General features: G+C 44.0%; 1 protein-coding gene across 1 annotated transcript in view; it reads right to left on the reverse strand.

Moving 5' to 3' along the window:
• The window catches only part of PHF24 (PHD finger protein 24), a 182,578-nt gene that overhangs the window by 27,939 nt on the left and 138,091 nt on the right, over positions 1 to 16,548 (reverse strand). Inside the window, exons 4-5 of the mRNA XM_029581548.1 lie at positions 2,953 to 3,031; positions 2,486 to 2,688 (exon numbers count right to left, since the gene is read on the reverse strand). Coding sequence (XP_029437408.1) covers positions 2,486 to 2,688; positions 2,953 to 3,031 — 282 coding nt within the window. The remainder of the gene's footprint in view (positions 1 to 2,485; positions 2,689 to 2,952; positions 3,032 to 16,548) is intronic.

Raw genomic sequence — 16,548 nt, forward strand, 5'->3', positions numbered from 1 at the left:
CGGGCCAAGCATACACGCGCCTCACGGCGTGCAAAGTTACGCCTGCTCGTCAGAAGGTGCGATTCGTGCGATGGAATTTACACGCTAACATTTTGTAAAATGAAAAATGGACGCGTAAATCCCAGCTCCACTCCTCCTGGAGGGCCTCTGCAGGTTGTGCACGCCGAATCTGGGGCTACCTTAGTACAGTCAGTTAAGGGCCCATAACCGGAGCTGCATGCTCGCACGTGGCTTTCCGAATTCAGATCACCCCCGATAGTCTCGGGACTCAGCTTTATTTTTTTATCATTGTTTACTTCCTCCACGATCGATCCATGTGAAGACTCGTTGGCTTTACCCGGTGACCACTTTTCTGGAGATGGGGGGAGGGGACTTTGTTTTATTTGACTACTGCTCCTACCAAAAGAGAGGCTTCAGTTTTACTGGATTTTATAGCAGGTATAATAATTAACATATTCTGCTCGCAACCGAACAAAAAAACTGCTGTTAATGCTAAATAAATAAGTCTGCCTGAGGAGCAGATCCACCACTCAACCAGCCCAGTCCAGCACGTGAGCCTTTGTTTTTAATTAATTCTGTAATATTTGTAATTAATTCATTGCTTTCATTGCATTTCATGCAATCTCCTTGAAACATTGCTTGTGTTTGGGCAATTGATATACTGTGCTGGTTTATCGACCTTTTCCTGGGAGCCGATGTCAAATTTATCTGATTATAACTTCTGACTCTTGGCCAGAAAGTACTGTAGATGGAAATTCAGGGTAATTAGTCCTGTGCAAACCACGGTGAAAACAGACGTAACAGGCTTGGCACAAGGTGAACAAACTTAAAAAAGCCCAAGCACCTTGAATCTGGCCGTTCTCTGCTAAAAAACAAAACAAAACCCAAGTGAAATAACGTTCCTATTGCCTGAGGGATATAATAAAATGATTAGTGGATAATAAAAGCAGAAGAAAATTTAAGTTTGTTTCTCTGTTTCCAGGTCACCGGTAAGAAGCCCTTAAGAACTATTTGGCTAATAAATCAGTCAACGGTTTTGCTGGAATGGATCCTTCCTACGCAGGGTTGTCAATTTTTGAAATCAGGAAAGCCTGGGACCAGGCTCCTGCGACCTTCCCCCTCCCTCCCGAGACCTCTCGTCCAGCAGCAGTTCTTGGCCTGGGAGTTCATCACCACTGGGAGGGGGAGTGAGATGGCTCCAGGTCATCAAGAGGAGGTTTTGCCCCCATTGCATCTGTAGTTTCAGTTTCTCTCTTACAGGCCAATGCAGAATGGTGTGCTCGGCCGAGCGCACCGTTAGTCCTCGTCTGGACGTGCGCTTTCGACACGCTATTATTACCCCTTATACAGTAAAGGGCAATAGCGCAAGGAAAACGCGCGTCCAACCCCCCCCCCCCCCCGAAACTAATAGCGCCCGCAACATGCAAATTCATGTTGATGAGCCTATTTAGTTATTCCCGCGCCATACAGAAAGCAAAATGTGCAACAAAGCCGCACATTTTACTTTCAGAAATTAACGCCTGCCCAAAGGCAGGCGTTAATTTCTGCCGGCGCCGGGGAAGTGCACAGAAAGGCAGTAAAAACTGCTTTTCTGTACACCCTCTGACTTAATATCATAGCGATATTAAGTCGGAGGTCCCAAAAGTAAAAAAAAAATAAAAAAATCAGCCCGCGGCTCGTGGGTTGGAAGACGGACGCTCAGTTTTGCCAGCGTCCGTTTTTCGAACCGGTGGCTGTCAGCGGGTTCGACAACTGATGCCGGTAAAATTAAGCTTCGGCTGTCAAACCTGCTGACAGCCGCCACTTCTGCCAATAAGGTGGCGCCAGGGGTGCACTAGTGTCCCTAGTGCCTCCTTATTAGCGCAGGCCCTCATTAACATAGAGAATCACGCGCCCAGAAGAGAGGCCTGGGCGTGAGTGGGGAGAGCGGGCGCTCGCCTCGGAGCGCCGGCTCTCCCGCGCAATTGACTGTATCGGCCCATTAGAAAAGCAGAGGCTTAAACCCAATGGGGGAGAAAGCAGGGTGGGCCTGGCTTGTTCCCGATGACCCGAGTCTTGTCCTAGCCCTAGTGCAGTTCTTTTCTGAAACCTATCCTCAGGGAGGTTCAGTCAGTTGAGTTTTCATGATACCCGCAATGAATGCACAGGAGGCAGCACATGCAAATATTATCTCATGCAGTTTCATTGTGCATATCATGGAAACCTGACCAGTTGGGAGTGTGTGAGGGGAGGTTTGGGAACCAGCCCCTAGCCCAAAGGCGTGGGGGGATACAGTGAGAAATACTCAAAAGCCAGGGCTTCCTGAAACTGTCCTGGCGAGCCCAAAGTCAGTCACGTTTTCAGGATATCTGCAACGAATGAGCAAAATGTGGGGGTCGCCAGGACAGGTTCGGGAAGCCCCGCCGAAGGATTTCTCACTGAAGCAGGCGTCAACAGAACGCTCCGAGCAGTGATTTACCCTTCCCCCCCACCCTCTGCGTCCTACCTGAGTCCGAAGTTTTTTAAGCAGCTGGATGGACTCGTGGGAGAGGAAGTCGGACCACTCCACCTGCCCTTTCTTGTCGGGGTCCAGAGAAGAGAACTGCAGCAGGACCTGCTCCTCCAGCTCCTCGCTCATTTGCTTGTCCATCAGCTTCTTGTACACTTGGTGCTTGTAGTGCAGGAAGTCGTCCAGCGTCAGGCAGGAGTCTGGAAACAGAAAGAGCAGCGAGTTAGGGGAGTCTTTCCCATTGGGAGAGGGGCGGGCAGAAGGCTCCAGCTATTTGGGGGGAGAAACGGCCGTTTATTGCAAGCATGACCCATTTATTTATACTGTGAACTGGAGCTAGGCCGACAGAAGCTTTGGCAGCAGTTGGTAGGGCCATGGTAATTGCTAATAATTCTAGTAGGCTCTGAAGCAGGCCCTCTGTCTTCCTTCACCTGACCCGCCCCCTGGGGGAACGGTTAACTCACCTGCTATAATCTTGCACTGCTGGATGGTCTCCATCAGGCTGTACGTCTCCTCCTCAGTCAGCAGAAGATTGAGGTTATCCTGTGATTGGAGGAAGGAGAGGTTACAGGACTCTAGACACATACCAGGCCTCCACAGCCACATTTTTTTTGCTTTCGGTGGAGGAGTTAGGGCCATGGGGAGCCCTCACGTTACCCCCTACTCCAGAAGGCAGAGCTTATTGGCCCTGGAGAAAATGGGAATCTTTCGATTATTCCTGTATTGGTTTAATAAAAGGAATCACAGCCTGCTTCCTAACATGGAACAATAAACCTTCATAACCTGGAAAAATTAAAGTGTCAACAGGTAAAGACTACAAGGCCCGTCTACTGTCAGCCTCTTTTCTCTTGTCACTGAATCTTACTGAACAGGTGAACTCCCCAGCCTGGCTTTAGATATCCCTGTTTAATCTACTGAGGTCAGATGCAACAGCTGAATAAGATTTCTGACATTACTGCAGCGGGGAACGCAGAATGAGGGCCTTCTGTGTGACCATCTCAGGATCTTCCCCAAGCATTGTGGAACAGAATGCCCCCAGACCTCCGCGTAGAGCCTTGCCTACAGAAATAAAAAAAAAACCCAACTTAAAATCCTGGCACTTTAAACTAGCCTTCGACTAACACCACCCCCTGCCAACCCATCTCCATTTCTAATTTTTGTTACCCACTCACATATTATCCTTCCGCGTCCACCTCCCGACCATTTAGTATTTAATGTAACTAGCTTATTTCTCCCGCCCCCCAATCACTCCATGCTACATCCTACTGAACACAATTCCCTCGCCTCCCTTATTTATATGTCTTATTCATTCCCCTGCCAACAACTCCTCTGAACTTTTATACCTCATTATAATAATATCAATGTAATCCTGATAAACCTTTGAGTTGTACATAGTTCTTAAGTTGTTTGTTTACAATTATTTCTATGCCTCACATTATATTTGCTAGGTTATTTGTTACATGATAAATTGACTGTTATCTGTAATGTTTCATTCTATTTGCACTGTTTCTTTGTAAACCCCATTTTGCACTGTTTTCTTTGTAAACCCTCTAACTGCACAGTGTTTCTCTGTAAACCGATACGATGTGCAAACGGCAATCGGTATACAAAAACCTTCAAATAAATAAATAAATAAATAAAAAGAAAGAAACTGCATGACAATACTGCTTGTCAAGAAGCTGCCTAGTGCATTGGGAGCAGGAGTCTGGAGAGCTGCTGCTACCCCTCTCAGAGCAGTCCTGTAAAACCCATAACTGGGCATCATACTAAGGAGGGTAACATTATAACAACTGGTGTAGGGCTAACGTCTAAGGATACTTTGTATCTATACACTTTAGCCAGAATTTTCAAAGAAAACATAAGAACATAAGAAATTGCTATGCTGGGTCAGACCAAGGGTCCATCAAGCCCAGCATCCTGTTTCCAACAGAGGCCAAAACCAGGCCACAAGAACCTGGCAATTACCCAAACACTAAGAAGATCCCATGCTACTATTGCAATTAATAGAAGGCTATTCCCTAATTAAACTTGATTAATAGCAGTTAATTGACTTCTCCTCCAAGAACTTATCCAAACATTTTTTGAACCCAGTTACACTAACTGCACTAACCACATCCTCTGGCAACAAATTCCAAAGCTTTATTATTATTATTATTTAGAATTTTTCTATACTGACATTCTTGAACAAAGATATCAAATCATATCGGTTTACAATTGAACATAACAGTTGCGGCTATGGCGTTACATCGAACATAGAACATTTAGCAATAAACATATTATTATATTATATTATTGTGCGTTGAGTGAAAAAGAATTTTCTCTGATTAGTCTTAAATGTGCTGCTTGCTAACTTCATGGAATGCCCCCTAGTCTATTATCTGAAAGTGTAAATAACCGATTCACATCTACTCGTTCAAGACCTCTTATGATATTAAAGACCTCTATCATATCCCCCCTCAGCCATCTCTTCTTCAAGCTGAACAGCCCTAACCTCTTCAGTCTTTCCTCATAGGGGAGTTGTTCCATCCCCTTTATCATTTTGGTTGCCCTTCACTGTAGCTTCTCCATCGCAACTATATCTTTTTTGAAATGCGGCGACCAGAATTTTACACAGTGTTCAAGGTGCGGTCTCACCATGGAGCGATACAGAGGCATTATGACATTTTCCGTTTTATTAACCATTCCCTTCCTAATAATTCCTAACATTCTGTTTGCTTTTTTGACTGCTGCAGCACACTGAGCCGACAATTTTAAAGTATTATCCACTAAGATGCCTAGATCTTTTTCCTGGGTGTAGCTCCTAATATGGAACCTAACATTGTGTAACTACAATAAGGGTTATTTTTTCCTATACGCAACACTTTGCACTTGTCCACATTACATTTCATCTGCCATTTGGATACCCAATCTTCCAGTTTTGCAAGGTCCTCCTGTAATGTATCACATTCCGCTTGTGATTTAATTACTCTGAATAATTTTGTATCGTCCGCAAATTTGATAACCTCACTCGTCATATTCCTTTCCACATCATTTATAAATATATTGAAAAGCACCAGTCCAAGTACAGATCCCTGAGGCACTCCACTGTTTACCCTTTTCCACTGAGAAAATTGATCATTTAATCCTACTCTCTGTTTCCTGTCTTTTAACCAGTTTGTAATCCATGAAAGGACATCGCCTCCTATCCCATGACATTTTACTTTTCGTAGAAGCCTCTCATGAGGGACGTTGTCAAACGCCTTCTGAAAATCCAAATACACTACATCTACTGGTTCACCTTTATCCACATGTTTATTAACCCTTCAAAAAAATGAAGCAGATTTGTGAGGCAAGACTTCCCTTGGGTAAATCCGTGTTGACTTGTTCTATTAAACCATGTCTTTCTATATGCTCTACGATTTTGATCTTTAGAATAGTTTCCACTATTTTTCCTGGCATTGAAGTCAGGCTCACTGGTCTATAGTTACCCGGATCACCCCTGGAGCCCTTTTTAAATATTGGGGTTACATTGGCCACCCTCCAGTCTTCAGGTACAATGGATGATTTTATTGAGAGGTTACAAATTTTAACATAGATCAGAAATTTCATTTTTGAGTTCCTTTAGTACCCTAGTATGCATACCATTCTTGTATGCATAATAAGCTTATGCAAAGTCAAAAAAATAGTTTTGGTTCATTCATTCATTTCATAGGTCGCAGTCATTCATTTGGCTCATTTCAACCAAATAAAATTGTATTCATTCATTTGTATTTATAGTTAATGAGGGAAGCAATGCAGCCTATTTTGGGCTCCCACATTGAGATTTTCTAATCATATCTAATGAAAATGGTGGGTAGATATTATCAGAAGGGTGAAGGCATGCCAATGCATCAAGCCAATGTCAAAGTGGCATGGAGCAAAGACTCTCGATGGTGCAGAAGTTCTCCAAGGCATCATCAGAGGAGCTCGGCAGCAGCAAGATTGGTCAGAACATCCCAAGGCTCCAAAATTGGGACAAAGGTAATCAACAATAGTGGCATAAATCCCCAAGCTGTATGCGAGAGGCAAAGCGGCACCAAATGTGACATGGATAGCTTAAAACGCCTTGGTAGAACAAAGCATCAAAAGAGGTAGAAAACCCATAGTTAAGTGATAGAGGGTCAAAGCAACTGAAAGAGTTACATGAAGACCCCAAAGCATCATGAGGGTTGCAAGCAGCTACCCATTGTGGCAAGAACACGTCAAGGCTCTAAATGAATGGCAAAGGACACCATCCAAATTGGTAGAAAGACTAGGCAGGGAGATGCCAAGGAAAGGGAGGAGGCCTGATGTCATTTCCATATGTCATCATTAGGTGAAAGAGATGGCTGTTCATGCTTGGAGTTGGTTTTCACTAGAAGATAAGTTGCTACTGACTACAGGAACCAAATGCTCTTTAGCCACTAATTTTTAAATATTCTATGATTCCAGACCAGGGATGTCTTGCACATTCTCTTCTCTGCATCCTTGGAGGTTGAAGATGAGAATGGACCATGAGGAAAAAGGCTAGCAGCATCGCTCATGCTCTCTACCTGAATTGCCTGCTCTTCCTGGGGATTGCTCTCAACACTGTCAGAATCATCTATCTCCCCCATCTCTGGAGGCTAGGAAGTTACTGACTAAACCTCCCAAATGTTCTTCAGCTACTAGCTCTTCAATTCTGATTCAGGAAGTCCCAGACAAGATTCTTCCTCTGAATCAATTGTTGAAAATACTGCCTCCATTACCTGAGAAACAGTAACCATAGAGAAAGGAGTTGCTGGTTTTGGCTGTTGTACTTCTGCTGCCCCTATCTGTGCCCCTGCCCTGCAAATATCAGCCTTGAATGGCTCTCCTGATTTTTTCCCCTGCTCCAAAACAAGAGGGGGAGGAACAGGCAGCAGTGGCACATGTTCTCCAAATTTTAATTTCTTCTGACTTGAGCTGGCTTTCACTGCTGGTATTTGCCAGCTAAAAAAGTCACCTTTTCAGTTTAGGTCAGGGCTGACTTTTATTCTTTTATCAATGCTACTACTAGGCTGACCAGCAAGTCCTCTGCCCTTTTCTTTCAGTGGCATGTTGAATTTGAAGTGCCTACTGTTGAGAAGGGGGTGTTTAGCATGCCCTTGGGCCTCAGCCCGACCCCAGAGGCGTCCAGGACCGAGCCGAGGGTTGACGGCATGCTCCAGCATGGCTGAACACGGTCTTACCCTCTGCCAGGCCTGCAAGCTCCCAGAGCCAACACAAGTGATGTTGGTAGGGGAACGGTCCTCCGACTGTTCCGAGCCCTTTCAGGCCTGCCGCTTGATCGGCATTGGAGCAGCAGGCCTGGCCTGAGGTTGAGGGCAGACGGAGACCTTGACACGTAGACAGGACTACGACTGATGCTACGGCATCTCGGACAAGACTGGGCTGATGCGACGGCATCACAAGCATGACGAGGAACTTGATCCAAACAAGACAAGACATAAGGCAGGAGAACATAGGCACTGTCTCTCAGGGCGCCCTACTCAGCTCACCCGCGGGGACTGAGTTGCGGATCACCCTGTCCCAGGAGAGCGAGACACGCGCAGGGAAGATCCAGGCAAGAAGGAACTCCAATGACGAAGCCGGTGTCATCCGAAGCTTCTCCCATGGCTGGCGGGAACATAAGCTCCAGGGTGCAGGGACGGATCTCACCTGTTGGCCACTCCTAGGCCCAACAGGTCAGAAGGCCTGGAGCACATGACTAAGACGCAGGGAAGAACATCCTGGCAGGCAGACACAATAGGATGAGGAAGATCATGGCGGAACATCAGGACAAGGTCAGGGACCTCAGGCAAAACATCAAGACACAAAGACGTGGTACCAAGGCAGACGAGACGAGGAGCTCTACGAAGAACAGAAAACCTTACAAGGCTCTGGCAGGCGGGAGCCTCCAGAGGGAACTCACGATGATGCAAGGCCAAGACCGACTGAAGCTGAAGTCCTTTTATAGGGCTGCAGACCGGCAACTCCCTGGGAGGAGTTTGGCAGGCCCACACCTAGCTGGCCCTATAACTATGGAGAAGTGCTGTGGGCCAGCCCCTAGGGGAAGGGCGTGGCTCAAACCAGGAAGTCCATGCAAACACAAGCAGCCTCAGGCAGGCCCCAAGGACATCGAGGCCTCCCAGGCCCTGGAGCAAATCCTGGACAGTTTGCAGGCGAGACCCTGGCTTGGAGTGGCCTCCAGGAAAAAGTAAGGAGCCTCCCGTAGCACCGCTACAGGAGGGTTCATAACACTTACTGGGGGTTTTGATATCACAAAGGAATTTACTGATGTGTACAATGACTCATTGTAGCAATCTACTGTGTACAAAAATGTCTGCCACACACACACTCACACATATACAGTATATGTATATGCACTGCTGACTGACTCCTTTTGCACACATTAAAAAATATTAGAAATAGAACCAAGAAAGCTGGCAACCTGGCAAGGTTCTTCTTCTCTTCAATCTGTTAATCTCTCTGCACTGTGCTATGTCAGACAGAGAGCAAAAAATCTCTGGCACTGCTTCAGTCTTCACTCCACTCCTACCCTTCCCCCAGTGAACAGAAAGCAGAAAACAGTACCATTGTCTCTGTCTTTCTTATATCTAGGGCTTCTGATCCTAGGGATTTATAAAATGCACATTTAGGGGGTATCAGGCAATTAGGGATTTTTGGTGGGTACTAGAATTCATTTTTTACTGCTGTGACCATTGAAATAGCAGTAAATATATTTAATGAATAAATACATAAAATTATTTCTTGGTGTTTTCATCGTGCAAAGTATAATTTTTGGTACATTTTTAGGTGTATAAAATGTAAAAGGTGTAAATTAAACTTTTTCAGTTTTGTTGATGCTTTATTATTTCAGCATTAAACTTACAATTATCAACTCAACATTTGCATGATTAGGAGTATTTGCATTTTTTTAAAAAAGTAAAAATGAGATAGGAAGGCTTTGCACCTGGCAGGTAAAGATTTATTTAAAAGTTAAAAGGTTGCAGTACATTGCTCAGGAAAGTTATGACACCCTTAGAAGCCAGCAGATTTACTCCCTCCCTAGTCACAAATGGAGTAGAAGCATGGGGGAGGGTGGCAGCAGTAGTGAAAAATAGAGGAAAGCATACACTTTTTTAAGTGCTACCGTAAGAGCATGGTTTGTGTCACTCAGTAGATGATTTTCATTTTGCCCGCCCTTGATCAGATAGGGACATAAGAACATTAGAAATTGCCATGCTGGGTCAGACAAGGGTCCATCAAGCCCAGCATCCTGTTTCCAACAGAGGCCAAACTAGGCCACAAGAACCTGGCAATTACCCAAACACTAAGAAGATCCCATGCTACTGATGGAATTAATAGCAGTGGCTATTCCCTAAGTAAAATTGATTAATAGCTGTTAATGGACAGCTGTTAATGGACAGCTCTATATCTGACGCCCTGGAGCACTGGGAAAATTGCCTTGCAGCCATCAACTCCCTCCTCACCAACCTCCAGCTTGCCCTCAACGCAAACAAAACGGAACTCCTCCACATCTCCTCGCAACCGCCTGACCTCATACCTAATGACCCTAAACTTAACCTCCTCTCAGGTCAACCAGCTGTTAGGGACCTCGGAGTTCTCCTTGATCCCAACCTTAGCATGAAACCACAAATCAAATCTATCCTCAAAGCAGGCTTCTTCAAACTCAACGTTCTTAAGAAACTCCGACCCCTGCTGTACACCCAAGATCTCCGCACAGTGATCCAAGCCACCCTTACCTCCAAACTGGACTATTGTAATGCCCTCTCCTAGGGCTCCCCTTATCTTCAATAAAACCCCTTCAACTTTTGCAAAACGCCACTGCAAGGCTCATTACCAACACACGCATACACGAACATATTACCCCTGTCCTCAAGGATCTACATTGGCTTCCCATCCTTTTCCGTATACACTACAAGACCCTGACCATAGTACACAAATCTATCCACACACACAACTCCAACTGGCTTGACCTCCCTTTCACTGCGCCCCTGTCCTCCCGAGCCACCAGATCTGCCAACAAAGGTAATCTACATGTACCGTCCTTGAAGGCAGCTCATCTCTCATCCACCCGTGACCGCTCCATATCCATTGCCGGCCCCGCCCTCTGGAACTCCCTACCCGTCCACTTGCGCCTTGAACCCTGCGCCATCAAATTCAAAAAGAAACTAAAAACATTCCTGTTCAACCAAGCCTACACAGAATAGACCCTCCCTTCCCTCTATTGCTCATACCCCCTAGGTGACCGCCCTTTTCCTTATATTAAGGAATCTAACCACAATGTACATTGTTGTCTTCTTGTTATGACCTCTTGTTGATTTCTTGTTGTTTAATCTATTTTCCCTACTGCTCTAGGTTAACCCCCTGCCCAGTTCGCCTCCCCTGTTGAAATGTACTTCTAAATCTTTTGTTAATATGTGAACCGGTATGATGTCCCCACTAATACCGGTATATAAAAGTTTCTAAATAAATAAATAAAATAATGGACTTCTCCTCCAAGAACGTATCCAAACCTTTTTTGAACCCAGCTACACTAACTCCACTAACAACATCCTCTGGCAACAAATTCCAGAGCTTTATTGTGCGTTGAGTGAAAAAGAATTTTCTCCGATTAGTCTTAAATATGCTAATTTCTAACTTCATGGAATGTCCCCCAGTCCTCCTACTATCCAAAAGTGTAAATAACTGATTCACATCTACTCGTTCAAGACCTCTCGTGATCTTAAAGACCTCTATCATATACACCCTCAGCCGTCTTTTCTCAAAGCTGAACAGCCCTAACCTCTTCAGCCTTTCCTCATAGGGGAGCTCTTCCATCCCCTTTATCATTTTGGTTGCCCTTCTCTGTACCTTCTCCATTGCAACTATATCTTTTTTGAGATGCGGCGACCAGAATTGTACACAGTATTCAATGTGCGGTCTCACCATGGAGCGATACAGAGGTATTATGACATTTTCCGTTCTATTAACCATTCCCTTCCTAATAATTCCTAACATTCTGTTTGCTTTTTTGACTGCTGCAGCACACTGAGCCGACGATTTTAAAGTATTATCCACTATGATGCCTAGATCTTTTTCCTGGGTGGTAGCTCCTAATATGGAACCTAACATCATGTAAAAACAGCAATGGTTATTTTTCCCTATATGCAACACCTTGCACTTGTCCACATTAAATTTCATCTGCCATTTGAATGCACAATTTCCCAGTCTTGCAAGGTCCTCCTGTAATGTATACACAATCCCCTTGTGGTTTAACTACTCTGAATAATTTTGTATCATCTGCAAATTTGATAACCTCACTCGTCATAGTCCTTTCCAGATCATTTATATATATATATTGAAAAGCACCGGTCCAAGTACAGATCCCTGAGGCACTCCACTGTTTACCCTTTACCACTGAGAAAATTGATCATTTAATCCTACTCTCTGATTCCTGTCTTTTAACCAGTTTGTTGTAATCCACGAAAGGACATCGTCTCCTATCCCATGACTTTTTTATTTTTCTTAGAAGCCTCTCATGAGGAACTTTGTCAAACGCCTTCTGAAAATCCAAATACACTACATCTACCGGTTCACCTTTATCCACATGTTTATTAACCCCCGTAAAAAAAAAAAAAGAAGTAGATTTGTTAGGCAAGACTTCCCTTGGGTAAATCCATGTTGACTGTGTTTCATTAAACCATGTCCTTCTATATGCTCTACCATTTTGATCTTTAGAATAGTTTCCACTATTTTTCCTGGCACTGAAGTCAGGCTCACTGGTGTATAGTTACCCGGATCACCCCTGGAGTCCTTTTTAAATATTGGGGTTACATTGGCTCTGAAATGAATGAGCGATTGCTCATGTGCTCAGCTTAGTGCGAACTATGCTCGCAAGTTGAACCAACTGTCTGAAAAACCCCCCAAAAAACTGGCTGAATTGGATCAATCGCACTACTAATTGATTTGCATTAATGAACAAAGAAACGCAAATTAAAGCCTTTAAAAAGGGTGAGAACAAATGACTCAGGAGGGAGCCATGTGTGTCACCTGGAACAGGAACAGACCCTGACAGATCTCGCCTGCGGCCTGCTCCTTAGCCTTTGAGGCCCATGAGGCCTAGTTTTCCCTCAGGAGACTGCGACTGTGCCCGTCTCAGGCAAAGCGCTGGTAATTCCAGGCTACGCGGAGTGAAGACCGGAGGTACAGCAGCACCAGAGACCGCTGATCGGCAAGGAATGACTGCACTTGTGAAGTTGGGCACTTTAAGTTCCTATCAGCTGGGTAGTTGGAATATTTTAATTTGATAAAGTACAAAGTTTGACAGTTAATCTGATACGCCGTCTCACTGATTTTATAATAATTTCTGAATATGTAATCTTTCAACATCTCCAACAAAACAGAGACCCCAGGAACAAATGAATTAGATGCAAAAAAAAAAAAATAAAAAATGCCCAGCAATATGAATTAACCTCAGTGTTTAAAATGGAGGAAAAAGATTTCAGATGCCAACTTTTAAACCAGAGAAGCTCTCAAAATGGCTAATGATTATGCACATAATAACCATTTCGAGAGCTTCTCTGACTTAAGATCTGACATCTGTGTGCTTTGATTCATATTGCTGGGTATCTTAACGCCTTTTAGCATCTGACAATCATTAAGTGATTCCCACAAGGAATGACGGTATATAAAACACATAAATAAATACATAAATAAATAAATAAATAAAATACGCTTATTGTAATAAATGATTTGTGATAAAAATCCATTATCTAAGACAAACGAGAAATGTTTTAGTTTCTGAAAAATCTGGATCAATCATAAACTTGTTTGGTTTACAGAATATGTAATTTTACCTACAGTAGCTACTGAAATGGTCAGTGATCTTCATGGTAGAGGAAAAGCAAGATGGGGAGATGTGATATAAGCATTAAATACCTCAGAGATATCCATGCACAAGAGGTGGGTCTCTTTCAACGGAAAGGAGACTGGAACAAGGGGTCATGGGATGAGGGTGAAAGAGAGTAGACTGTGGAGCTAAGGAAATATTTTCTTTACAAAAAGGATGGTGGCTGGATTAAACTGTCTCCTAATGGAGATGGCAGAGACAAGGATAGTATCCGAATTCAAGAAAGCTTGGGATAAGCACAGATCTCTGAGGGAGTGGGAGGGATTTCACATGATAGGCCATATGATCTTTTTCTGTCGTCATGTTTCCACATTTTTATATTTGTATGTTTCTACGAGTTACCATTACACTGGTTTCAAAATCCAATGGCTCCATCTGTTTTTGTATCGGTTTCTAGTAAGTGAATGTAATGTCCAAATTTAATGATGCCAAGATGTGGATGAACAACTAGATTGCTTGGGGCAAGCATGAGACATTTCTACACAGGACCTCCCAAAGGTTTGTTGGCAGATTCCTCTAGCCACAAGATGGAAGGGAATCACCTTTTGGCACTTTTTGGCTATACCAATTGATCATCATCTTGCACTTCAGCTTTCATGACCCCAATACCTGAAAATCTCTGGCTGGTCCCCACCTCCTCTGGCAGGACACTCGAGAGGAGGTGGGGACCAGCCATCCCGAAAAATCCATCCACGGGGCTCAGCTAAACAAACGGATTTGGCAGAAAGAATATCGAGTAAATTCCCAAAAAGAGACTTCAGCTTTCATGACCCCAATACCTGAAAATCAGGTTTGAACCATGGTTCACAACAAAAAGCAAAATATTATAGAATCATTCTGATAGATTCCCTATGTACAGCAGCTAGGGAAGTCAGTCTTTTGGCAGTAGCACCCAGGTGGGATCCTGGACTGATCTGTGGTATTACAGGAACGGAAATTAGCAGGTAAGAACCAATTTTCCTTTCCTGTACATACCCAGATCAGTCCAGACCAGTGGGATGTACCAAAGCCACATTACACTGGGCGGGAACCCGAAAGACCCGCTCGCAAGACACTCTCCCCAGTAACAGAAATAAAATTAGGCCTAAGCTAAGAATAACAGAAAAAAATCCCCAAAGGGGCTACTTCCCTGTACCACAGACACTGAGGGAGAGCCTTCGGGTCGCTGAGGGAGCCAGTCCCCTGGCTTTGGGGACCTGGAGCCTCACGGGCTAGCACCGCTAGGGGTAACCAACCCTCCCGTTCGTCCGGCTCTATCTGAGGGATGTTCCAGACACTGAACCTAGCACCTGAGGGAGCAAGAAAAATCAAGTGGCACACTTGGGATACCAGTGCCGCGAAGCTTTGCTCTCTGACTCCATCTGCTGGTGGGAGTGCATAACCCACTGGTCTGGACTGATCTGGGTACGTACAGGAACTATAGTACTTTGGGGTATATTGAGGTCAACATAAAAAAACCCAACATAGAACAGAGAATGTATCGAGCTAAATTTAATCGGATAGGTTATCCTGGATATTGAGCGGAATAAACATCACACTGAATATCCCAAGGGCAATATTCAACCCCATTTGGCTGGATGCCTCACAAGTTATCTGGCTAAATGCCAAGTTTAAAATATCCACAGTACTTATCCAGCTAACTTTTACGAATTATTTAGTGATCCAAAAAGAATATCATATGTAGAAGTGTATAAAATCATGAAAAGACTTGAACAGATAAATGTGAATCAGTTATTTACTCTTTAAGATAATAGAAGGACTAGGGGGCACTCCATGGAGTTAGCAAGAAGCATAATTAAAACATTAGAGAACATTTTTTTTCATGCAACGCACAATTAAGCTCTGGAATTAATTGCCAGAGGATGTGGTTAAGGCAGTTAGTGGGATAAAAAAAGTTTGGATAAGTTCCTCAAGGAGAAGTCCATAAGCTGCTGTTAATCAAGTTGACTTAGGGAATAGCCACTGTTATTACCAGCATTAGTAGCATGGGAATTATTTAATGTTCTTATAATATTCTGCAGCCAAACGAGCTATAGAAAATCTGAGTTACTATCTACAGGGCGGATCTTTTCTGCTGGTGACGAATCATGCTAAGGTGGCCACAAGAAATACAGGGAATCAGTACCCACACTATGTAGTGTTATTGGACCTTACAGTCCTATGGCTTTAAAAGCTGACATTGACTAGAGAGAGAGAGAGAGAGAGAATCAAAATATGGATTTTCTACCCTGGGGAGGTCAGTGATGGAGTCTACAAGCCACACTTCAGGAGGGGCCAAAAGGATCAGTAAAGTTGCAAATATAGCCCACGGACAAAAAGCAGAGGAGCATAAAATTGAAGATAAAGAGAAAAAAATAGTTCCTGGCTCCATCCAGAGGCCTATAAATAAGGCAGAACCAGAGGACAGAAAGGAGGAGGAGAAGGAGAGGATCAGAGGAGCATAGGAGAACTGCAGAAAAAGAGAAGGCGGATTACACCGACGTCTTCAAGCGAGGGAGGGTAACAGCCTCCAGCGTTCAGCGAGCGGCACAGAAGTGGTGAAAAGACGCTCCTGGCACCACAGTGGGATTCAAGTTGCTACTGATGGGAAACATCCGCAGAGAGCTAAGGGCTAACGAGGAAGGATCTGTTCTACCTCTGTCTACCCCAGCTGAGTTTTTACGCCTCCTCTCCTAGGTCCTGCCTGAACTCCATGGACAGTGAGCCACGATATGGGAGACGAACATCACGACGCCAAAAAAAGACACCGAGCATACATTTTAGGCTTGCTGTTCACAAAATTCAGTGCATTGTTTTGGCTGCTTTCAGAATCTGTGATGGGTTTAAAGTGTAGGGAACATGGACTTTTATAATAGGCCTGAGAGACAAAGATCCAGCATCTGAAGAGGGAACTGTGACAGGAGAATGCTCATAAAAAAAAAAATCTGAAATTAATTAAATGAAGTGCTGAACGAGAGGGTAGAATGACTAACGAAGAAACTTAACAGAAGATTTTATTTTGAGAAAAGCAATACACCAGAGAGAATATTAGCCAGACGGTTGAGAGGTAGTAGAATACCCCATAACATTTAAGGTTATTCAGGTGGAACATGAGGTACGTTATTTAGTTCTTTTAAGTAAATTGCAAAGGCAATTACATTTTTTTTTC

Source organism: Rhinatrema bivittatum, chromosome 1 (genome assembly GCF_901001135.1).
Source record: "Rhinatrema bivittatum chromosome 1, aRhiBiv1.1, whole genome shotgun sequence".
NCBI lineage: Eukaryota > Metazoa > Chordata > Amphibia > Gymnophiona > Rhinatrematidae > Rhinatrema > Rhinatrema bivittatum.